Source organism: Euprymna scolopes, chromosome 33, assembly GCF_053919585.1.
Source record: "Euprymna scolopes isolate OS-2025 chromosome 33, ASM5391958v1, whole genome shotgun sequence".
Lineage (NCBI taxonomy): Eukaryota > Metazoa > Mollusca > Cephalopoda > Sepiida > Sepiolidae > Euprymna > Euprymna scolopes.
Window position 1 is genome coordinate 58,050,270 of NC_136514.1, and position 21,301 is coordinate 58,071,570.

The 21,301-nt window shown below is 33.5% G+C and overlaps 2 protein-coding genes across 6 annotated transcripts in view; both read left to right on the plus strand.

The window, feature by feature from the left end:
- Positions 1–4,429, plus strand: part of LOC145258240 (mediator of RNA polymerase II transcription subunit 10-like) — a 39,202-nt gene extending 34,773 nt beyond the window's left edge. The window contains exon 4 of the mRNA XM_080116203.1: positions 4,218–4,429. Coding sequence (XP_079972329.1) covers positions 4,218–4,313 — 96 coding nt within the window. The 3' untranslated portion in view covers positions 4,314–4,429. The remainder of the gene's footprint in view (positions 1–4,217) is intronic.
- A 12,082-nt stretch (positions 4,430–16,511) lies between these two features.
- Positions 16,512–21,301, plus strand: part of LOC145258241 (transcription factor CP2-like) — a 109,229-nt gene continuing 104,439 nt past the window's right edge. For 3 of the 5 annotated variants that reach the window (XM_080116205.1, XM_080116207.1, XM_080116209.1), the window contains exon 1: positions 16,566–16,879. In XM_080116205.1, the coding sequence (XP_079972331.1) occupies positions 16,704–16,879 (176 nt within the window). In that variant the 5' untranslated portion in view covers positions 16,566–16,703. Of the gene's footprint in view, positions 16,880–19,703; positions 19,861–21,301 lie in introns of those variants that run through there. The other 2 variants (XM_080116204.1, XM_080116208.1) reach the window with 2 other exon arrangements.

The window sequence follows — 21,301 nt, forward strand, 5'->3', positions numbered from 1 at the left end:
GCGTACATGTGTTTACCATTGTGGGAGTTGGTAATTAGCGTTGTAGCATAGGCTGTTAGCAAGTTTGTGTAAGGTAGATAAGCATGGTGAGAAGAGATATTCGTCATCGATCTTGTGTACGCCAAATATGCATGTTCCTACGACTCCGAATAAAAGGGAACAACAACACTAAGAGAAGCACATTTAAATGTGAGATTTAAAAGGAAGAACATTAAATCAGTTGCATATCTACAAGAAATATTTATTTAAAGAGAAAAGTTATGAACAAAAACCGTGTGTTGTGCACACATGCGTGTGTACGAATGAGCATGCATGAAGTTGAAATGTTCATTACGCGTATATGTTCATTGTGCATACGTGTGTCTGGTGTTTGTGTGTGATCACAAGAGTTCATTAATATAAACATGTGTATGCATTCTTATCTTGAAAAAGAATGTACCGTCGTTTTATCTTAAAACAAAGGTATCCCCTTGTCGAGGTGAACGGAAATGTGCATGTCTGCACATTGACGGTCAGATGCTAAAGAGAGATAGATAGATAGATAACGGAATATGAAATAGAGAACGCCACTTGTCTGACAAAGTGGAATAAAGGGCAGATAACCGGTGTGTAATTGTGATACGTTTGTGTGTGTGTCTAAGACAAATCTAATAGCATATCAGTCTGAAAAGCATCTGCCCATAACTTACAATCTCAAGCAAAGACTAAATGATTCTTTCCACAAAATTTTACAAATATTCTTTGTACTAGCTATAAAGCGGTAGAAGATAGTTAAAAATAGAAATTGACATGGCGCGATACTGTACCAATGCAACTCAAGAAACAGGTATAAATTAATATACTTTAAAAAGTAAAACATTTATAGACTTGGATTGTTTGGATTATTCAGACTACTTTTCCAATCTTGGATTTTATTTTTGCATTTCAGCTGAAGTAACCTTTGACCTTCTTCAAGTCTGTCTTTAAACTTAAGAATTTATATGGTATTTAGAAATAAGCCCTTTCTTTAATTCATATGGGTAAATTGTTCTTGTCCTGTCAGCCATGATCAGTTAGTATCATCTGTACTGAAGAAGGTCGGCAGTTATATTAGCCAAACCATTGAGGTAATAATATCTAAGTAGTAAGAAGAACCGTAATAAAAATTATCAATCCTCATCTCAAAGATTCCAATATTGTAGAATTATTATTAAAAAAGCCTGGGTGTTTGTAGGTGTGTGTTGAGCAAAAAAAAAAAAAAAAAAGAAAAGTTGTCGTAGGTAGGCAGGCTCAAACCCGTGACGCGAAGGCGGAAAAGAAAGTGGAGGTGTGTGTAAGAGTATTGGTTGAGGAGGCAGACTCGAACCCATACCGCGAAGGAAAAAAGAAAGTGAAAAAAAAATATGATGCATTAGCTATTGTGCATATCGCCAAACTGGAAGTGACGTAGGTTCAAATTAAGGCTAGGCAATCAAAAAGAGGTGATGACTTTTGAAAATATCGTCGAAAAAAAAAAGTGACCCCTCCCTGTAGAAAAGTGCCCAGTTGAAGGTGAAGGAATTGATGTTTTTGACCAATTTTTCAATATTTGTCATCTGAAGGATCGACCATCAAATTGATACTGATTTCGTGAAAATCCGTCACCTCTGTTGAAAGTTTTTGCGAGACATACAAACATACATACATTCATACAAACAAACAGGTGGGATTTATATTATAGACTAGCAAGGGGTACCCGGCGTTACCCGGGTGTTTGGAGGTGTGTTGGTGGGTTGGGTGGGTAGATTAAAACAACCCTGTTAAAAAAAAAAAAAAAAAGTTGGCCGGTGGTTTGGAGGTGTAAAAGAAAAAAAATAGTTTTAGTAGAAAGGTAGGCTTGAACCCCGAACCTTTGACGTGGAGGTGGAAAGGAAATGGGAAAAAAAATCCTGCGACCTAACCATCTCGACCACGGGAACAGATGAATTGATAAGTGTGTTAAGTTGACGTTTATAAACCAAAATTAGCAGGTGCGACAACGTCAAGTTGCGTGATGTTTGACCTAGTTTTGCACTGGAAGCCAGTTTCTGTTTTCCCTGCTATGCAGCGATCAAAAAATATCTTGAAAATAGCTTGTAAAAGTCGGGTAAATTAAAGTGAAGTAAAAAAAAAAAAAAAACACAAAAAAACTAATGTAAGGCAAACGAACAATGTTAAAGGTAAAAATCGAAAAAACAAAAAAGAAAACAGAAAAACGAACGTTAAAACTTCTAAAAAATAAAAAAATAAAAAACACGTGAAAAATGGCTTAAATAAGCCTGTTTCGATATTAAAATTTTAAAAATCGGTGGGTACCCGGGTGTTTTTGGGTGTGTGGTCGGGGGTGGGGGTGTTAATGAAAACCTAAGAATAAGCAAAGTAAAAAAAAAAAAAAAGAAGAAAAACGAACGTTACGTGAAAATGGTTTAAATAACACTGGTTCAATATTAAAATTTAAAAAATCAAAAAAAAAAAAGAAGACATCTCACACCACGATTTGAACCCAAAATGTTTAGATAATGACCCAACACGCTAACCAACTGAGCTAACGCGACGTACATGAAATTTTGTCAGTTCTTCAACTATTTAAACTAAATCAGGCCATGACATCATCTGACGCATGCGTAGAACCGGTCGTCATCACGAGAGGACGGTTTTTGAAAATTGTCGATTTCGGGGTGAAAAAATTAACGTTTTTAGCCAGTTTTTCGATATTTTTCGGGCGAAGGATGGAGTTTCAATATAATGCCAAGTTTGTGAATTTTTGTTCTGTCTGTCGAAAGTTTTTAGCAGACACACAAACACACATACATACATACACACATTTTCGCTTTTATATATATAGATAATTGATTGGTGCTTGTGTATTATAATTAGATCTCTAAAAAATTAAATCACGTGTTATGTCAAAAATAGTAAAAATTACAAAACATGATAGACTAGAAGATCTATTGGAACTATTTTGTTTGATAATTTTTTTTTTTGTCTTGTAATTATTCTTCTACTTGGTCATTTTTCGTAATTTTTGTAATTTCCACATGACATGTAAGTACATAATAGTGTTTTTACTTAAAATGCATTTTTTGTTAAACAATTATCATGCGCAAACATCAATTGATTCATGAATGCATGGTATTTTGGGATATTTATCAAAACTTACTGCTCATAGCAACATATCTTTGCTTCTAATGTTAGATGAACATTTGTTATATCACTTTTTTGGCTGTGGATAAAAGATAATAAAGATGGTATTTTAGAAATATTATATTTATTTGCATTACAACAGCCAAGTTGGACTTTCATAACTGGTGGTAATGAAGTTCCAGCATTCAAACCTCATGGTTGATGTATTGCTCTGTCCAACCAGACTGCTGGTAAAACAAACGTTAAACTGAATATGTTTAGTTTTGTTATTTTGTTTTACAGCATAGCAAATATTTTGGGGTTATTTAATGCAGAATCCATTAATTTTTTTTTTTTTTTTTGCGTTAAGTTCTTTTATATCTTCAAATATTTATTCATAGTATTTGGTTTGCTTATTTTGTAGGAGAAATTATTTTTGTCTTTACTGAACATCAAAGGGAAAGGGGGGAAAAAACCATAACATCAATGTGTGATGCATTGTAGGTCAGGAAGTCAATGTCTTCAGACAATCTGATCTGAAAGCACCAGAAATATAATGATATTTTGTGAATTTTCAGACTATAATTCTTAACAACGTTAATATTTATATTTGTACTATGTTTCATCCGTACTGGATGGATAAATGATTAAATCTAGAAAAATCTGTTAAAGGGAGACGACTCTTTCTACTCTAAAATTATCTTCCTTATCAAAAGATATTTTGCAAAACATTTTGAAGGAATTATCTGTCCTTGGTGATTTAGGCAGTTATCTGTCCTTGCATAGACAAGACAACATAACAAACAGGAAATTTCAAAAAGAAAAGTGTTAGTGCCATCTATTTCCCACTTTTTAGAACTTATATGCCTGTTGTTTACATGACTCAGAGTGTAGGTGAATTGCATTGGCAAAATAACTGATAACCAAATCTGGTAACACAGATTGGGTGTACTTGGTCGTTTAATATGTGACCTGCATTTGATTGAGTGAAGAAATAGACAACTTTAAAAAGGTTTTTACAGGAAATTATATTTATTTTTACTTTCTTTGAAATTTATACTTTCTCTTTTTGCTCATAAACTTTTTTTTTTTTTCAGAAGTTTAAAGTTTCTCTTATATCAGAATTAAGCAAAGTTTTTCCAAATGAAATGGCAAAATACCGAGCAATCCGTGGAGATGACCGACCGACGTAATGGATAATGAATCTAACCTTTGACCTGCCATCCTACACAGTACATCAGTCACCTCTCATTCCAAATAAAATATTTTTCATTCATTTTTTGAAATAAATCAACTTAATAAAAAGCAACCTTATTTTTTGCATTTATTTACACATTTTCGTGTTATTTGTGCATTTTTCATGTTATTTGTGCTTTTTTCATGTTTGTGCATATTTTATGTTATTTGCGCATTTTTCATGTTATTTGCGCATTTTTCATGTTATTTGCGCATTTTTCATGTTATTTGTGTATTTTTGTGTTATTTTTACTAAGAAACATATGCATCTTTCTATTCATCTCTATAAATGTGGCAGAAGAAGCACCAAGTACTTTGTTCATGTGACCCTGGGTCAAACTTGACAAAAATTTTATGTGTCTATATAATGCTGGAAAGTAACACAAATAAAATTGTCAGTCAGCCCCCCCCCCCCCGCCACTTCTCTTACTGAAATAAAAAGTTAAAACTGTCAAAGTTCCCTGGATGTGACTGCCCATCAACTGCAAACACTTATTAAAGGGGAATAGTGGTGTAGAGGGTTGATTTGACTTTTTTTGTTTTAGTTAGAAGAATGCAGTTCTGCACAAAATGGCAACTGAGTCGATCATTCTCTATTGTCTGCTATGTTGATAGATACAGACCCCAATCAACTTTAATGCGAAGATTGTCACATATTTGAATTTTCAAATGAGAGGCTTTGTGAATTTGTGTCTCTGTGCATTCATCAAACATGATGTGACCATTCTGATAACCTCAAATGAAGATTAAATCTTGACCACCAGATCAAAACACATAAAACCCAGAGAGACACACTCGCCCAAACTTCTTGGTAGCTCTCACCAAAACCAACTGCCCATTTCAAACATTCAGCTCCAACTCTCTCTTCCTTCTCTGGGAGCCCTGCTCTAACCGCCCCCCGTTCCTTTTCCATCTCCTAAAATCTTTTCTCTATTGACTAGTTATGATCCTTTGTTGGTGGTCATCATTCGACAGTTGCTGAAGACATCCACCGAAGATAAGATCTACCAGTCTCCATTTCTGGATTCACCCATAGATGACCCTGGGCATTGTTTCTCTCCTAAAGTTGGTCCCAGTGGGACTCTTCCCACTCAATGAGGGTTTTATTTTCTTTAAACAAAAAGAATATCCCTTGGGTGGTTGATGTCCCCCACCCCCCGCCCTGCTTTCCTTGGTTAAGCATCCAACAACTTCATCATATGCACCAGCAACACCTTTGTCTTAGTTTCAAGAGCATTCCTCCAAGTTTTGAATGCGACAAGTAAACCTATTGTTTCAGAAATAAGTACTAATCATCAGTATGCATCATCTCTTCTAGATAACCCATTAGACAATACTTCTGACACACAAATGCAACAGATTCAGTACAGAGACCAGGAGCTCCCCTACTTTAACATTAAAGCTTTCGCTAAATGTGCTGTTCATTCTAACACAAATTTTAACAAACAAAACCACAACTCCAATTTAAAACAAGTCCTATTTTATTTGGAGAAGTTGTAATGATACTTTTCTTCTACTGAATGACAAGCCTACAAATCAAACTGAGCATATTTGCCAACTGAACGCATACAGTCCCTTAGCTTAAGGCTCATCTGTCTCCCGAACTCACAGAAACCTAACTGACCTGCTTGCATGCTTTACTGGAATGTATGTTACACTATATGGGAACGCTTGTAGATACTAAACTACACAATCAGCCCACTTGAATAGGTTAAGTTGATTATCTATGGGTATAAAAATTTTACTGCCCACGATTTCTTGCATCTGGAGGGATATTCAATTTTCCAAAACAATCCCAGCTTTGAACCTTATATCTCAGAAGACATTACTATTTTAAAAACGTCATCCCATTTCTTGAGTTGCTCTATTCTCTTGGCTAAATATTTCTTCCATTGCAAGTCAGTTGTTGGTATGCATCGCAATAAAACATACAAGATTGCACATTTGTAGGTAAGAAAGAACAATTTATATCTGAGTTTATTTAATATTAATTACATATACCATAATAACATTTATATAACTCTCCTCTTTCTTTCAATTTCTTAGAAAACCAGTCATATTAAACAACTATATGATATTTTGCTGATTCTGTCCTTAGTCTGTACATTATGCATTGAAAAAGGACAAATACAATTTTTGAAAGCCAAACTGCTTCAAAACAGGCCAAATTTGCAAAATTTAGCTTTAAAAAGGCCAATATGGCAACCCTGGAGAAAAATATGAGAGTGACCTCCCTTTGTTGCGTTGTTTTCGACTATCATCTATATAATATCCTGCTTGTTCCTTCCTTAGTTTATATTACACTTTGAAAAAGGCCAAATAATATTATTGAAGGCTGAACTGCTTTTAAAATAACGCCAAATCAGTGAAATTTGGCTTTAAAAAAAGCCAATCTGGCAAACCTTGGACAAGAATATGAAAGTGACCTCCCTTTAATATAGTCTCGTTTTGGAAGATCATTATAGTAATAATATACAATCATTGTTGTAATAATGTGAAAAAGGAACTCATAATAATTGTGATGTCCATCGGTTCTTCACAGAAGAAAGAAATCAGCGAAACATTATGTAAAAAAAAAATGAAACATTTGAAAGAAACAGCTTTTTGCCAAAAGAGGTTGGACTGAAGGAGTAAATTAAAGATTCTCTCTTACAATGTAATTTTATTGTTTGTACTAGTAGAAATAATATTTTTTTGAATAAACTGATAACATTGTAGATGAACGTTGAGGTTTGCCAATTGTTGGGGGACTTGCATAAATCCCCCAAAACAAATAACTAAAAAGAAATACACTACCAAATAATATAAAATAAACTATTGTTTATTATCGTTAAAAGAAAAGAAATTACTTTTTAGTGTGCACCAAGGTGGCTGTCTGTAGGAAAGGAGGAAGAAGGTGAAGACTTGATTGTGAGAGAAAAAGTCTGTGTTATGGTGAATTGAGAGAAAGTTTTTCATGCGCGAGAAAAGCTGTCATTTCAGCTACTGAATTTCAGTTGGCAAGCATTGCTGTTGGTGTTAGTTATCCTTTTCTCTGATGAAAGAAGGTCTCTGTGCCTTCTGTTTCTTTAGCAGCTCCCAAAGGCTTGCAAAGCAAGTTTTTTAAATTGGGCCCTGATTGGTCAAAAACTCATATTTTTGACAAAAAAAAAAAAAAAAAAAAAGTTATCAGCTACATCGGCCATTTCTCAAGCGTCCTGCTTTTTGACCCAAGGGGTTTGGTGTGGGTGAATTCTCATGCAAATGAATTAATAAATTTTAATGTGGGTGTGTCTTAGAAAAATATAATAAGAAACAGCACAATACATATTTACAAACACACATGTCATGCAAATTCAATAACTACAGACAGGAAATAAAAACCAAAAACATTAACTGTTTTCAATAATATAAAATTCAGATACTGCCTCAAAAGAAAACAAGCGATCAACAACTTGTTGACCATGTCCCCTTTACTGGATACACATATATAAAGAAAAAAAGATACATGGTGTCATTTTTTATGTGTGAACATGTGAATAAAAATGTGATACTTATGCAGTAAAAGGACCGTGCTATCGTCGGGTTCATACAGAAAGTGCTGAATGAAATTTTCATGATTTTTTTTTTTTTTTTACACAAACTCTGGTCAATTTTTCTGATGAAAAAATTATGATTTTTGTCAATATGAAGCTAATCCAATGAAAAATTAATTGAAAAATGAAAACAATATTCTTGAATAATTATTGGAAAATTTTTACAAAATTATTATAAAATTCAAATTCAAATCCAGAAAAAAAAAACACTCATTGTGAGGCAACTTTCTTGAATAAATATTTATTTTTTGAATAATAAACAACTGACAGTAAAGAAAATTTTTTTGATTTTTATACATGATTTTTTTGTTCAAATCAAAATGTTTAGATTTTTTATATAATAAACCAATTATAGAAAACACGTTTTATTTATTCAAATTCAAATAACAAAAAAAAACAGTCGTTATAAGGAAATTTTTATGAATAAATCTTTATTTTTTGAATAACAAACAACTGATAGCAAGCAAAATATTTTTTGATTTTTTTTTTTTCAAGATTTTTTTTTACTTTTTATGATTATTTTGTTCAAATTAAAATATTTAGTTTTTTTATTTTTATAATAAACCAATGAAAGCAAGCAAATGTTTTCCTTGTGATTTTTTTTGTATTAGGGATAAGACACTCAGCATCTTGGTACTTTCTGACATTGTCCATAAACTACACAGACAATTTGGACAGTAGCCTGGTCCTTATACTGCATAAGTACTAAAAAAAGTTACAGAAAGCTGTATTTTTTCTGACAACATGGCTCTAAATAAGTTTAAATGTAACTTGATGTGGCCATTACACTCGAACCGTGTCATTACAGTCCAACCATACATTCTCTGGTATTGACACAAAGGAACAAACAAATAAAAAAGGAAAGAAATTAAAGTTTAACTTGACAATTTTTCAAGTGCAAATCAAATGCATTTATTTGTGGTTCTTCTAAAACAATGCATTTAATTATCTTTCAAGTCTTTTTGCACACACGTGTTTTACAATGCTGTGCCATATAACATGTGCTTTTTAAAAGTCTCAGTCCTCGACACCTGATGCCGGCCTTAGCTAGTGCTTTCTTGCTCTCGACTTCATACATCCATCTTCCCCAGTACACACTTTGCTTCTCTTTCTCAATCACACGTTGCCTCTTTTTTTTTTAACTTTTTCTCTCCTTCTTCTTCCTATGATGTCAGTGCATGCACATTTGCTTAATTTGCATATGTGCTAAGATGGCTGCTGCTAATATTGTTGGTAGTCAGCTTTCTTATGGCTGCTGCTGATTTTCTTACATGCACCCATATGTGATATATTACCATAAGAGTGCAATGGTTTATTACATAAAGAAAACAACAAAGCAGAAACAAACTCAGCGTTTTTCTGTGTCCACATATTCCCCATAAAAAATACAACAAAGCAAAAGAAACAGCAAACACACTATAATTATAAAAAATAGTGTAAATTATAAAAAGAAACAATAATTTTCTCTCTCTCTCTCTCTCTCTCTCTCTCCTAGCATTTACTATAGCTACTTCTGCTAATAACGATGTCTTTGAAACTTTGGTGAATTACGAGTTGCAAGAGTTAAAGGTTGAACTGAACAAACTCGTATCATTTTAAAAACCTTTCAAACTCAAAATAGAGAAACTGGCATATCGACCAAAAAAAATGTACATCACTACCAAGTTACTAACTTAATACTACTTGTTAAAAAGTCAATCTCAGCAAAATATCAATATCACCATTCAAAAACTATCAACACTTCATCAAGGACGTAACAACTAAACTTTCACAAATATTCATTCAGCACCAAAAATACTAGAAAATTCAACCAATGAAATCATCACTGACAACACTATAGAAGAATTTGTACCAATTCAAAACGAGTATAGATGCCTATGAACTACTAAATTACTCAACAATTGAACATTCGTTAAATAACTTTATAACATGACTCATCAACTTAATTGTGCTCCAATACTAGCACAGACAACATTTGTACTTCCCTTTTCAAATCGGCAGACCACTTTACAAATCTTGGGCTCACACAACCACGCAGATTCATTCGACTTCAACCATAGTTTACTAACCATCCTGAAAATTGAACAGTTGTTAACTCCACCTAGGACAGCTAAAATGAATGTATTTCGACAACTGTGCAGATTCGCTTGTACTCATCAACTTGAACCGTGCAGACTCGCTTGCACTATGCATTTCCAACACGACATTTACACCAATTCTGACACAACAGATTGTAAGAACTAAGTTATGTATCTACCTTTCATGGCACCTGGATTGGAATCAGAAACAATGGCCTTTATTAATATGCTATCTATAAGATTTTGGGCATGTGTGATTCATGTGTTAATGTGATTTCACACTGTGTGCCATTTTTTTTCTTCTCTACTTTAAGCAACTGCATGCCACATGTGGGGGACATTCGGGCAACTGTCGAGGGGTTGAATATTAGTCTGCTGCAGGACCTTGAAGGTCGCAACAAGACAACCCGTTACAACATAACTCTCTACTTCTTGCTTCAAAAACTTAATTTACTAGGAATTTGCAACATTAGTAATCCAATTCTCCAAATGCATGCACACACAGGAACAAAATATATGAAAACAGGTTTAAAAAATCCCTTTTTATCGGTTTGGGAGAGAGGGCCTCTTGTAGCATTACATACCTTTCTCAACACTATTACACGCCCTTGGTTGGGAGTTGCATAAGTCTCCCAAAACAAATAAAAAGAAATATACGTAATAATGTAAATAGACTTTTGTTTATTTTTGTAAAAAGAAAAGAAATTACATTTTTAGTGTGCGCAAAGGTGGCAATCTGTATGAAAGGAGGAAGGGAGGAAGAAGATAAAGACTTGAGAGTGTGAGAGAAAAAGTCCGACTATGTGTTGTGGCAAAGTGAGAGAAAAAGAGAGTCAAGCAATGCTTTTTGACGTGCGAGAAAAGCTGTCATTTGAGCTACTGAATTCACTTGGCAAGCATTCGACTTGCGACTTGTCTTTCTGCTGGTGTAATGTACCTCTCTGACGAAAGAAGTTCTTCTTGCCTTTTATATTTCTTTAGAGGCTTCCAGAGGCTTCCAAAAAATAAGTTTTTTAAATCGAGCTCTGATTGGTCAAAAATTTATAATTTTGACACAAAAAAAAGTGCTTTTGACTACGCCAGCCATTTCTCAAACCTTCTGCTTTTTGACCCAAGAGGTTTAGTGTGGGTCAATGCTGTAATTCCCATATAAATGAATTTATAAATTTTAATGTGTGTGTGTGTGTGTCTTAGAAAAATAAAATAAGAAACAGTGCACTCTACACCAAATGGTGTCAGATCCAAGTTATCTACCCTTTGGAAATATCTGTTATTGGTGATTATAACAAGGTCTGTACGGAAATCATTCTCTTACTTCTGTCTGCTATTGGCCTTGACAGAATGCACCATGTACCATTTTTGCACCCATGCAAATACTCAATTTAGTAAATATACTTTACTTCCCCCTATATATACACATACACACATCGTTCTACTCAGATTTGCTATATAATTCTTATGGACTAAATTTCATAGGAATCGCATATACACAACTGTAGTAATTATAAAATTACCTTCCTTTCTCAACACAAGTACACACTTTCTATTATAGAGCATTGCACTTGAGTTATCTACTCTTTGGAAATGTTGTATTAGCGATTATAAAAAGTGCTACACAACAAACGTATTCTCTTACTTCTAGAACTTGCTTTAACAGAACACACCACGCATAATGTGCACACCCACACAAACACACACTTTAGTATGTAAGATTTCTTCTCTAAACTTAACACACACACACACATATATTTCAATTATGATTTTGTTGCACACATTTTCGTGAACTCAGTTTTATAGTAAACAGCACTTGTGTGTGTGCCTGCAAATTAACAATTCAGTATGTACAGAGTGGTATGATAAAATTATCGCCCTAGGAAATATAGCATGATTCCATTTCCATTTGATGAAAACCGTTTTTCATTTTTTGTCACAGACCATCTACTAGTTGGCCAGTTGTGCACAAATCTGAAGAGCAATATGAGCCTTCTATCATGTCTGAAAGTTATACAATGTTCAAAAAGCAAGATCAGAGATGCACCACTGTGCAACTCATGCTCTTTACCAATCCAAGTTATGACAACAGAACCATTGCCAGCACCCTTAAAATGCATCGCTGAATTGCCACGAATACAAGTGACATGCCCAGGGTGATGAAAACAAAGTTTCCAGCCATGGTTATGGTCTTTGGTGTGGTTTCAAGTGAGGGCCACATTATGCCACCTCACATCTTCAAAGTTGGCTTGAAAGTCAACACCAAAGTGTATCTGGATGTGCTGAAGAGTGTGGTGATCCTCCGGTGCAAGCAGGTGGCAGCTGGCAGACCCTAGTTGTGGTAGCAGAACTTGACGCTGCCTCACAAGTCCAAAGAGATCCATGCTTGGCTTCAGAAAGAAGCATGACAAATTTGGACCTTTCTCTCACTGTCCCCCCTCCTCCACCGATCTGAACTCGCTGGACTACTTCATTTGGTCATGCGTCAAGAACATCATCAACATGACCTCTCACAATACCAAAGCCAGCCTGATCACCACTATTCATCGAGTATTTGCCGAACTCCTGCCAGTGCTTGTGGAAAAGGCATGCTCTCAGTTCTGGACCTGTATTGAGGCAATGATTGAGACTGAAGGCAGCTACATTGAATAGATGTCGGCTCTACTACATAATCAAGTTATCTGAATTGATTTTTTTCAATAAAAGTTTTAAAATAAAGCTGTAGTGTTGTTTTCTTTAGGGCAACAATTTTATGGTTCCACCCTGTAAGCTTTTCCACTACACACACATCATTCTACTCAGACTTTGTTATATACATTTTCAATGAACTCAGTTTTGTGGGGACCATTATCTGCTTTCATATGTACACATGTCGTGGTACGTCATGTTACTGCTCCTTTGTTTACATTAGAGCTAAACAAACAATGCTGATTGGCAGAGAAATACATGTGACACTCCCTCCACCAAATACTTCATGACCATGCATACTAAAATATGCAAAAGAAAACAAAGAAAAAAAAAACATAAAACTTAATTTTTTACAACTAAGCAAAAACAAACGACTTTAATTTCGGACCAAGATTAATATATACACAGTCAAGAAACACCCAAGGCATTTTTTTACTGTACGAAATTCGGTCTGAAATTAATTATAATCATTTGTTTGCTTATCCAATTTCTGTAACCAGAAAGTTTTTTCATAAAATAAGCAACAATTTGGCAAAAATCTTCAACAAGGCTAGAGAGCGATGAGATTCCCAAATCCCAACTTTGACACACTCTTGTCAAGTTGACAAGCCCAGCAGCCGATGTACTCAGCACCAGTATCAGCAATAGTTCACACAGCCCTTTTCAATCTAATAATACGATTCAAATCGTCCTTTTATGGACAAGTTACAAACTACTTGAATGCTATACACACTTCACTCTCTGCTACCTAGTGCCCTCTGAGACTCCCTCTACAGCCAGCGAATTCTACAGCATCCAGCCACTCCAGCTCACTCCTGCAGCCTCCAGCGACTCCAACAGCCTTCAGCTCACTCCTGCAGCCTCCAGTGTTCCAGCCACCAACTCCAGCAGCCCTTAATGTTCTGCTTTACACTCCAATCCCGTCAATGACTAGCTACTTCTTCCAGTGCTCACTGACATCCAGCTACCTCTTCCAGTGCCCACTGACGTCCAAATACCTGTTCTAATGCTTACTGACGTTCAGCTATCAGCTTTAGTGCCCACTGACATCCAACTACCTGTTCCAGTGCCCACTGACGTCCAGCTACCTGTTCCAGTGTCCATTGACAACCAACTACTCATTTTAGTACTTGTCAATGGCCAGCTACTTCTTCCAGTGCCCACTGATGACAAACTACTCGATCCAGTGGCCACTAACGCCTGGTTACTAGTTCCATCATCTGTCAATGCCCAGTACTTTGGTGATGCCTGACTACTCTCTACAGCGTCAGATCTACATGACCCATACCAACCTAAGGTATGACATCCAACCTCAGAAATGCATGAATCTCAACTCAGTGAGACGCCTGTTCTCGCTCCCAATAATCCCCATTCATAATTTCCATTGCCATACGATTTACCATTTTCTCTTGGCAAAGAAAACACAATATCTATTGTCTTTAACCAATCTTCTGTGTTTGTCATCTCTTTGCGATTGCCGTTACCTCTTTACCGTGCCTATTTTGTTAGTTGAACGGTCGATTGGCACCCTGACCTTTCAACCCCCTGCAACACACATATGCTCACACCATCTACAAACTCTTTGTACACATCCTCATGTACACAAGTTCATTCATACAATGTTGACACTTTTCAAGCATTTTTTCCTCAATTTTAGATGCATAATGAATCCTCATTCAGTAATATATAACAAAAACAATAGCATAAGACTATTTTTAATACCTAAACAGATTTTTCTCGTGTTATTTCATGACAATGACCATTATACATTGCCCAATTCTCTCCAACTGTCCTGAAAAAAAAAAAAAAAAAAAAAAAAAATCAGATAACAAATTGCTAGACTTTGAAATTTCCCCCAAGTTCCTGCTTCCCTGACTGTACTGGCATGTAGAAGTTCAAGTGTAATGTTAATAGGCACCTTGCTATTCAACTCCCTACATAATGCCCCTGTAGATATGATCCCAAGTAGTAGCTCATTACGTCTATGTTTCGTTTGGGGGTGAACAAGAGAAAAAAGATGTTTGCAAAAAAGACTGAAGAAGAAAAATCCGAAATATTTGCAAAACAAAAATAGAACAGGGTAAAAAAGGGGAAAACACCGGTTGCAATGTGAGACAAAATTTATCTAGAAAAAAAAAAAAAAAAAAAAAAAAATATGATAGCTATTACAGAGCTGGAAAGTTTAAGACAACAAATTATTCTTCTTTGTGAAGTTTAATAAATACGCCTACAAAGTAATGAGAGTGATCTCCCTTGTTTAGTGGAACTCTTCTGGAGTGCAAATTCTTAAAGTTCGTCGAGTTAAACCTATGTTTACATTTTTTTTCTTCACAAACATTTGAGAATTTCAAGTTTCTTTAAAAAAAATGAGACATCTGTGAAAATCGACATCGCAGAAAATATCCATGAGAGACTAATTTCGGATGATGTATTTAAAGAGCAAATTTAGCGCCAAGAGTTCTTAATTTTTTCAACATTTCTAAATATTGCCTCCTTTTCTTTACTGCGACCGCTGCTTCTATCAGTACTTAGATTATTAAGACAGTTGAAGACGGGCCGTGTTGTTCCAACCCACACTCTATATGGATTATCTACTTTATTTTCATTGATATTCGCCGTTTCTATTTCTTAGGCCACAGTTAAAAGAGAATATTTCCTTTTTGTTTTATTGGTGTTTATATAAGGGAGATAACTCGAAATATTGTCCATGCATGACCAAATGATAACTATATTTATAAAAATTGATATAAACTATGCGAAGAAAATAATTGCTTTTGATAGTTTTTTTTTAAATATTAATTTTAATTAAAGTATGGTTTAAGTCTTTTTGATTATGACGTCACTTGGACATATGTTAAATTAAAATAAATATTTAAGCGTGGTTAGAAAGTATTTTTTACTCGGTTTAGTATTTTTACAGTTAAAACCTAGTTGGCGTTCTTAAAACTTTAGTGTTTTTAAAATACAGTTGATTGAAGATTATATACGTTTTAGTTTTTCGTAATGATATCATCTTGAACGGTTTTATATAAATTAATACGAAAGTTGGGTCCATTTCTCGCGTTTACAGCGCGGAGTCAAAACGCCCTCTTAATTTTACGCAATAGACACATTTTTTTTTGTACTGCTTATGGTTAACTAATTTGCATAATACATTTTAAAAAGGATATTTTATTAATTAACCGTTTTTTTTTTTTAAATATTACAAATACTTCTATTTCGCAGTGTTTTTTTTTAATTACTTCCTAAACAAATATTTAGCATTTTTTGTTTAAATTTTCCGCTCTTCAGAACGACCGAATGATTTCTTTTTGTTTCGGTCACATTTAGAAGAAATACATTTGTATCGAAATTAGCAAAATATTAATCTAGCTATGTTAATAAATTAGAAAGATTGTGTTTCGTGTTTACAAAAAGTTATGAATGAAATGTTTGTTTTTTAAATCAATGTTTCAAATAGCGAACTTTGCGATGCCAATAAATATTTTCTAAAGTTTATTGTTATTAGTATGTTGGCCCTCACGAGGCCGCTTCTTAGTTTACTGCGAGTGATCTCCCTTGATTTGAGATCGGAACTCTTCAGTCACAGGCGGAAGAATTCTTCTCTTCGAACTCCGGATTTTTAACTTGACATTTCGAACTTTGTTTTTGTATCCATTTTTTTTTTTAAACTTTATTTTTTTCTCTCTTTTATTATTATTATTATTATTTTATTAAAAAGAATATCTTTGTAAAATTTGATTAAAAAAATAATTTTCGCGGCTTTAAAAATTAACTTTTTCTTTCTTTTTTTTCTTTTCTTTTTTTTATAAATTCGCTTAAAAACTCAAACACTTGATATAAAAAATATATTTTTATATTTGACTGCATACTCAAAGCTGCTTGTTGTGCACCTGCACCTTGTACGTGGAAAAGGGGTATTTAAGTAAAGTTTTCTCGAGAAGAGACTCACAAAGGGACTCTATTGTCTAATTCAAGTTTCTTGACCGGTCAAGGGACGGAGATTAAAAGCAGCATGTCTATCAACTGGTCAGACGATTCTTCTACGGCCGGCAAACGGTCCAAGATTATCCATAACGTCTCCACACCAGTGACGAATAATTGGGATATTGATGGAGGATTAGCGGCGGATTTCGACGGTTCCCTCTCTGGGCTCGGCTCAGAGTTGGGGACAGGCACCTACAACATGAGGTAAGTTTACTTTTTTTTTGGGGGGGGGGGTATGTTTTACTGTCCACAATCCTTGAAAAAGTGGTAAAAAAAATCAAATACCAAAGGCAAGATAAGTTGCTCTTCTACCTAACTGGGTAGGCTTTTAGTGTTTTTACATAATGTAAAATGTTTATTCAGCTCGAAAAACAAGCGTTTTCAAAAGGATGCGCGATTGCGCGACCGCAAGAAAAATGGCCTTATAACAAATACACTGTGGCCACTTTTTCTTGTAGTCGCGTACCCTTTGAAAACGCTTGTTTTTCGAGCCGATTAAACCTTTTAGTAAGTAAAAACACTAAAAACCTACTCAGTTGGGTACCTTACCTTTTATCATATTTTATTCTTTATTTTCTTACCACTTTTTAGGACTGTGGACAGTAAAACATACCCCAGATGCTTTTATTTTCTATTTTACTTGTAATCCATGTTTTCTTTACTTTTGATAACGTTTTTTTTTCTTATTCACACCAAACAACCTATAAACTTGGATATAAGTGCTACAGGAGACTGAAGGAATGAGCAGCGAGATGTCTGTTCACATTACATTTAAACTTGTGTATGTTGATACAATCAGTATAGCGGGGAGGGAGTTCCATCCGAGGGAAGAGTAGGTTTTCCGACATTTAGGGACCTGGAATTTTTGACATCCCTAACACAAAAATGCGAATAAAATAGACAAGACTCGTAATTTCTCTTTTTTAAAGTGGTTTGTTTAATTTCTTTATGGAAATAAACTAATTTTTTTTTTTTTTAAATAATAGAAATATTTTTTTTAAAAAACCGTGTTTACAAAGTGCCTGCGCGCGCTCATGCATGCAGTCATTTTTTTTTTTTTTTTTTTTTTTTTTTTAACGTAATAAAATGAATTTAATTTTACGAGTTAACTTTTTGGTACTCCTGCAGATAGTGATCCATCCGTGCTGAAATAATAACGTTATTTAAAAAGCCATTCTTAACATGGGGAGGGGAGGGTGTTTTGTACAATTGAATAAAAAAACGTATCATAAAACTTTAATTAAACTTGGAAATATGATTTAAAAAATAGCGCGGATCACTCTCTGCATTAGCACCAAATTCTTTTCAATTTAAAAATCTATCAAATTTTTTCTATTGGTTCAATTCTTACAATTTTTGCAGGTTTAATGTGAAATTTTATGCTCTTTCCAATAAACCGAATATAATATTCTAGACAAACGTTTTTTTTTGTTTTTTTTTGGTACTTGTACAGTTTAATCAAGACATCAAAAAAATATAAATATCGAAAAAAGTTGAAATTGTACGTATCCGTTAATGAAGTTCTCCGAAAAAAAAAAAATTCACTTAATTTCATCGAGTAGTTTTTGTTTTTTACATCGAAAAAACAATTTATGATACCGAGCAAAAGGTTCGATTTTTAGGAAGAATAGCTAGTATTAAAGATGGGGAGGGAGTGTCGGCGCTTTAAAGTTATCTCCCCGTGGCGTTTCTAAAATTCCAAACAAAAATTTTAAAAAATCCAAGATGTCTGCCTTCAACGTGCTGTCATAAAAACGTGTTTTTCTGCTGTAAAAAAAAAAACAAACTAATCGATCAAATTAAGCGAAATATTTTTCGGAGATCTTCAGTTCAAAATGGATGCGTACAATATAATCTTTTTTCGATATTTTCATTTTTTTTTTTAAATGTCTTGATGAAACTGTACAAGTACCGTTTTTAAATCACTTCCCATTTTGGAATACCTATTAAAATGAAAATAATTGATTTTCTCACCTCAGATTTATATATCACAAATTGAAGATAAAAGATCAAATAAATAAAATAATCTAATTAAAAAGAAGCCTTTGTGCAAAGTCAAGTTTTGAACTTTTTTTTTTTTTTTTTTTTTTTTTTAAGTGAAATCTCACATTTTTAAAATTTTGTCCGAAAAGATTGAATACCTACAATAATTTTTTTTCTGCTTCATTCAATGTTTTTTAGATTGAAAAAAAAAAATCACTCCATAAAGAAATAAAATATATTAAATAAAAAAACTCCTATTTCTTTAAGAGAATTAAAAAAAAAAAAAAAAAAAAAAAAAATGGAAAATCGGTCGAGTGGAATTTTTTTTTTTTTTTTTTTTTTAACGGCAAAAACTGATAATTGAAATGTGATCATTTTTCAAGTTATGATGGTATGGTCCATATTGACTAACTTTTGTTTACAGCCAGCAATAGAAAGGGAGATTAATTCTGGCGCTTAAGACCACCTGCTGCAAATGGCTGCACGAGCGCGCGCAGGCACTTTGTAAATACTGTTTTTTAGAAATATTATTTTTTATTTTTATTTTTCAAAAAAACTTTAATAGTTTATTTTGGAAGTATATTCCATAAAGAAATTGAACAAACCACTTTAAAAAGAAATTACGAGTTTTGTATATTTTATTCGCAGTTTTGTTAAGGGTGTCAATTCCCCCAAAATTCTGACACACCTAGATAGGTGTCAGAATTTTGGGGGAATTTGACACCCCTAACCCGAAAATGCGAATAAAATAAAATAAAAAAAAAAACTCGTAATTTCGCTGTTTAAAGTGGGTTGTTTATTTTCTTTATGGGATATACTTCCAAAATAAACTATTAAAGTGATTTGTCGATATTTCCCACCGACGAGTGGGGGGGGGGAAGAAAAGACGTTTAACTTGCAACGAAAAATTACCTCGTTGCTTACAAGCAAACGTATTCTTGTAAATATAACGCGCTGTTAACAGTTGTCGTACCGGTCTGATAGATCTCTAACAACAAGAACAAAAAACCACAACAACAACAAGCCTACAAAGGTGACTGTTTTTATAGTCTCAATCTCTCGTTCAGCGAGATTGAAACGAGACTGGAATGTCTATTTAAGCTATAAGGAATAGACATCCTATTTTCTTCATTAACAAACACCAGGCCGGCCCGGCCGTTCACGGCCATGAGGGTCTTTCCCTTCCCACCGAGCCACCCTCGGTAAGTCAATCAATTTAATTATCACAGATTTAAAAAATAATAGAAATATTTTTTATTTTTTAAAAAAGTGTTTACAAAATGTAAAAAAAATGCTGGCGCACCTTCATGCGGCCATTTTTTTACGTAATGAAATCAATTGAAGTTAAATAATTTTCAATTTTTAAACTTTAAAAATCTATCAAAATTTTTCTTGGTTCAAGTTTTACGATATTTTCAGGGTCAATGTGAAATTTTATGCTCTTTCCAATAAACCAAATTTCATATTTTAGATAAACGTTTTTTGTTAAATTCACCCCCCCGCCCCATTTTGAAATGTCTATTAAAATTTATATAATTAATTTACTCAAAGTTTAATATATCACAAATTGAAGAGAAAAGATCAATAAATAAAATATTCTAATTTAAAAACAAAAAAAAAGTTTTTTGAAATTTACCTGTAAAGTCCAAAGTGTAAAACACTTTTTAAACCACGTTGATTTTTTTTTTTTTTTTTTTTTAAATGAAAGCCCATGTTATGCTCATATTGTCAAATAAATACTGGATGGTGACAATTTTTTTCTATTACATTCAATGTTTTCTTTTTTTAGATATTTAAAAAAAAAAAAAAAAAAATTCACTCGATAAAGTAGAAAGAAAAATATAATAATCAAAACCTTGTGCATTGCATTAAGAGAATTAAAAAAAAATTCGGTTCATTGGATTATTTGTATAACGACAAAAAATTATAGGTGAAGGTGTGCTATGGAGGACCAAAAATACTAATTTTGGTTAACAGCACGCAATAAAAAAAAAAAAAAAAAAAGACATTAATTATGTCCCTTTGACGAATCCGTATTTTATCTTTTTGAAATAACGAGCAGCAGCGATTTTTACCAGATGGTGCAAAATGGGTTACGAAAAATGCGATTTTCTGCTACCCTTTCTTTAAAAAATCCTTTTATTTAAAAGATACATGGAATATAAAATATGGGCAATTCTTAAAAATAAACAATTGAAGCGCCCATTACTTTTTTTACAGGTAAGTCATTTTTTGGCATTGATATATATTTAATAGATTTTGGTATCAGTTAAAAAATCGAATTTTATGAAATCTTTTTAGAAAATCGATGAAAAAAAAAAAAAAATTGTATTTTTTTCGATTAAACGTTTCATTATTTTAAAATTTGGTCTTTCCTCATTTTATTGAAAAAAAAATTACGGTTTGAAATTACATTTTCATATTGATTATAAGCTTCGAAACAGAGACAGTCTAATATAATCAGATGTTTATTCAAGTTTTCAATCGCGGTTTTTGATACTCCTAGTGTACTAATAGTATCATATTTTTGACAAAAAAAAAAATCATTCAATTTTTTACAAAGTGTCCCAGCGTATTATAAACACCCCAACCTCCCCATGTTAAGATTGGGGGGTATTCCGAAAATCGTTCCTAACATGGGGA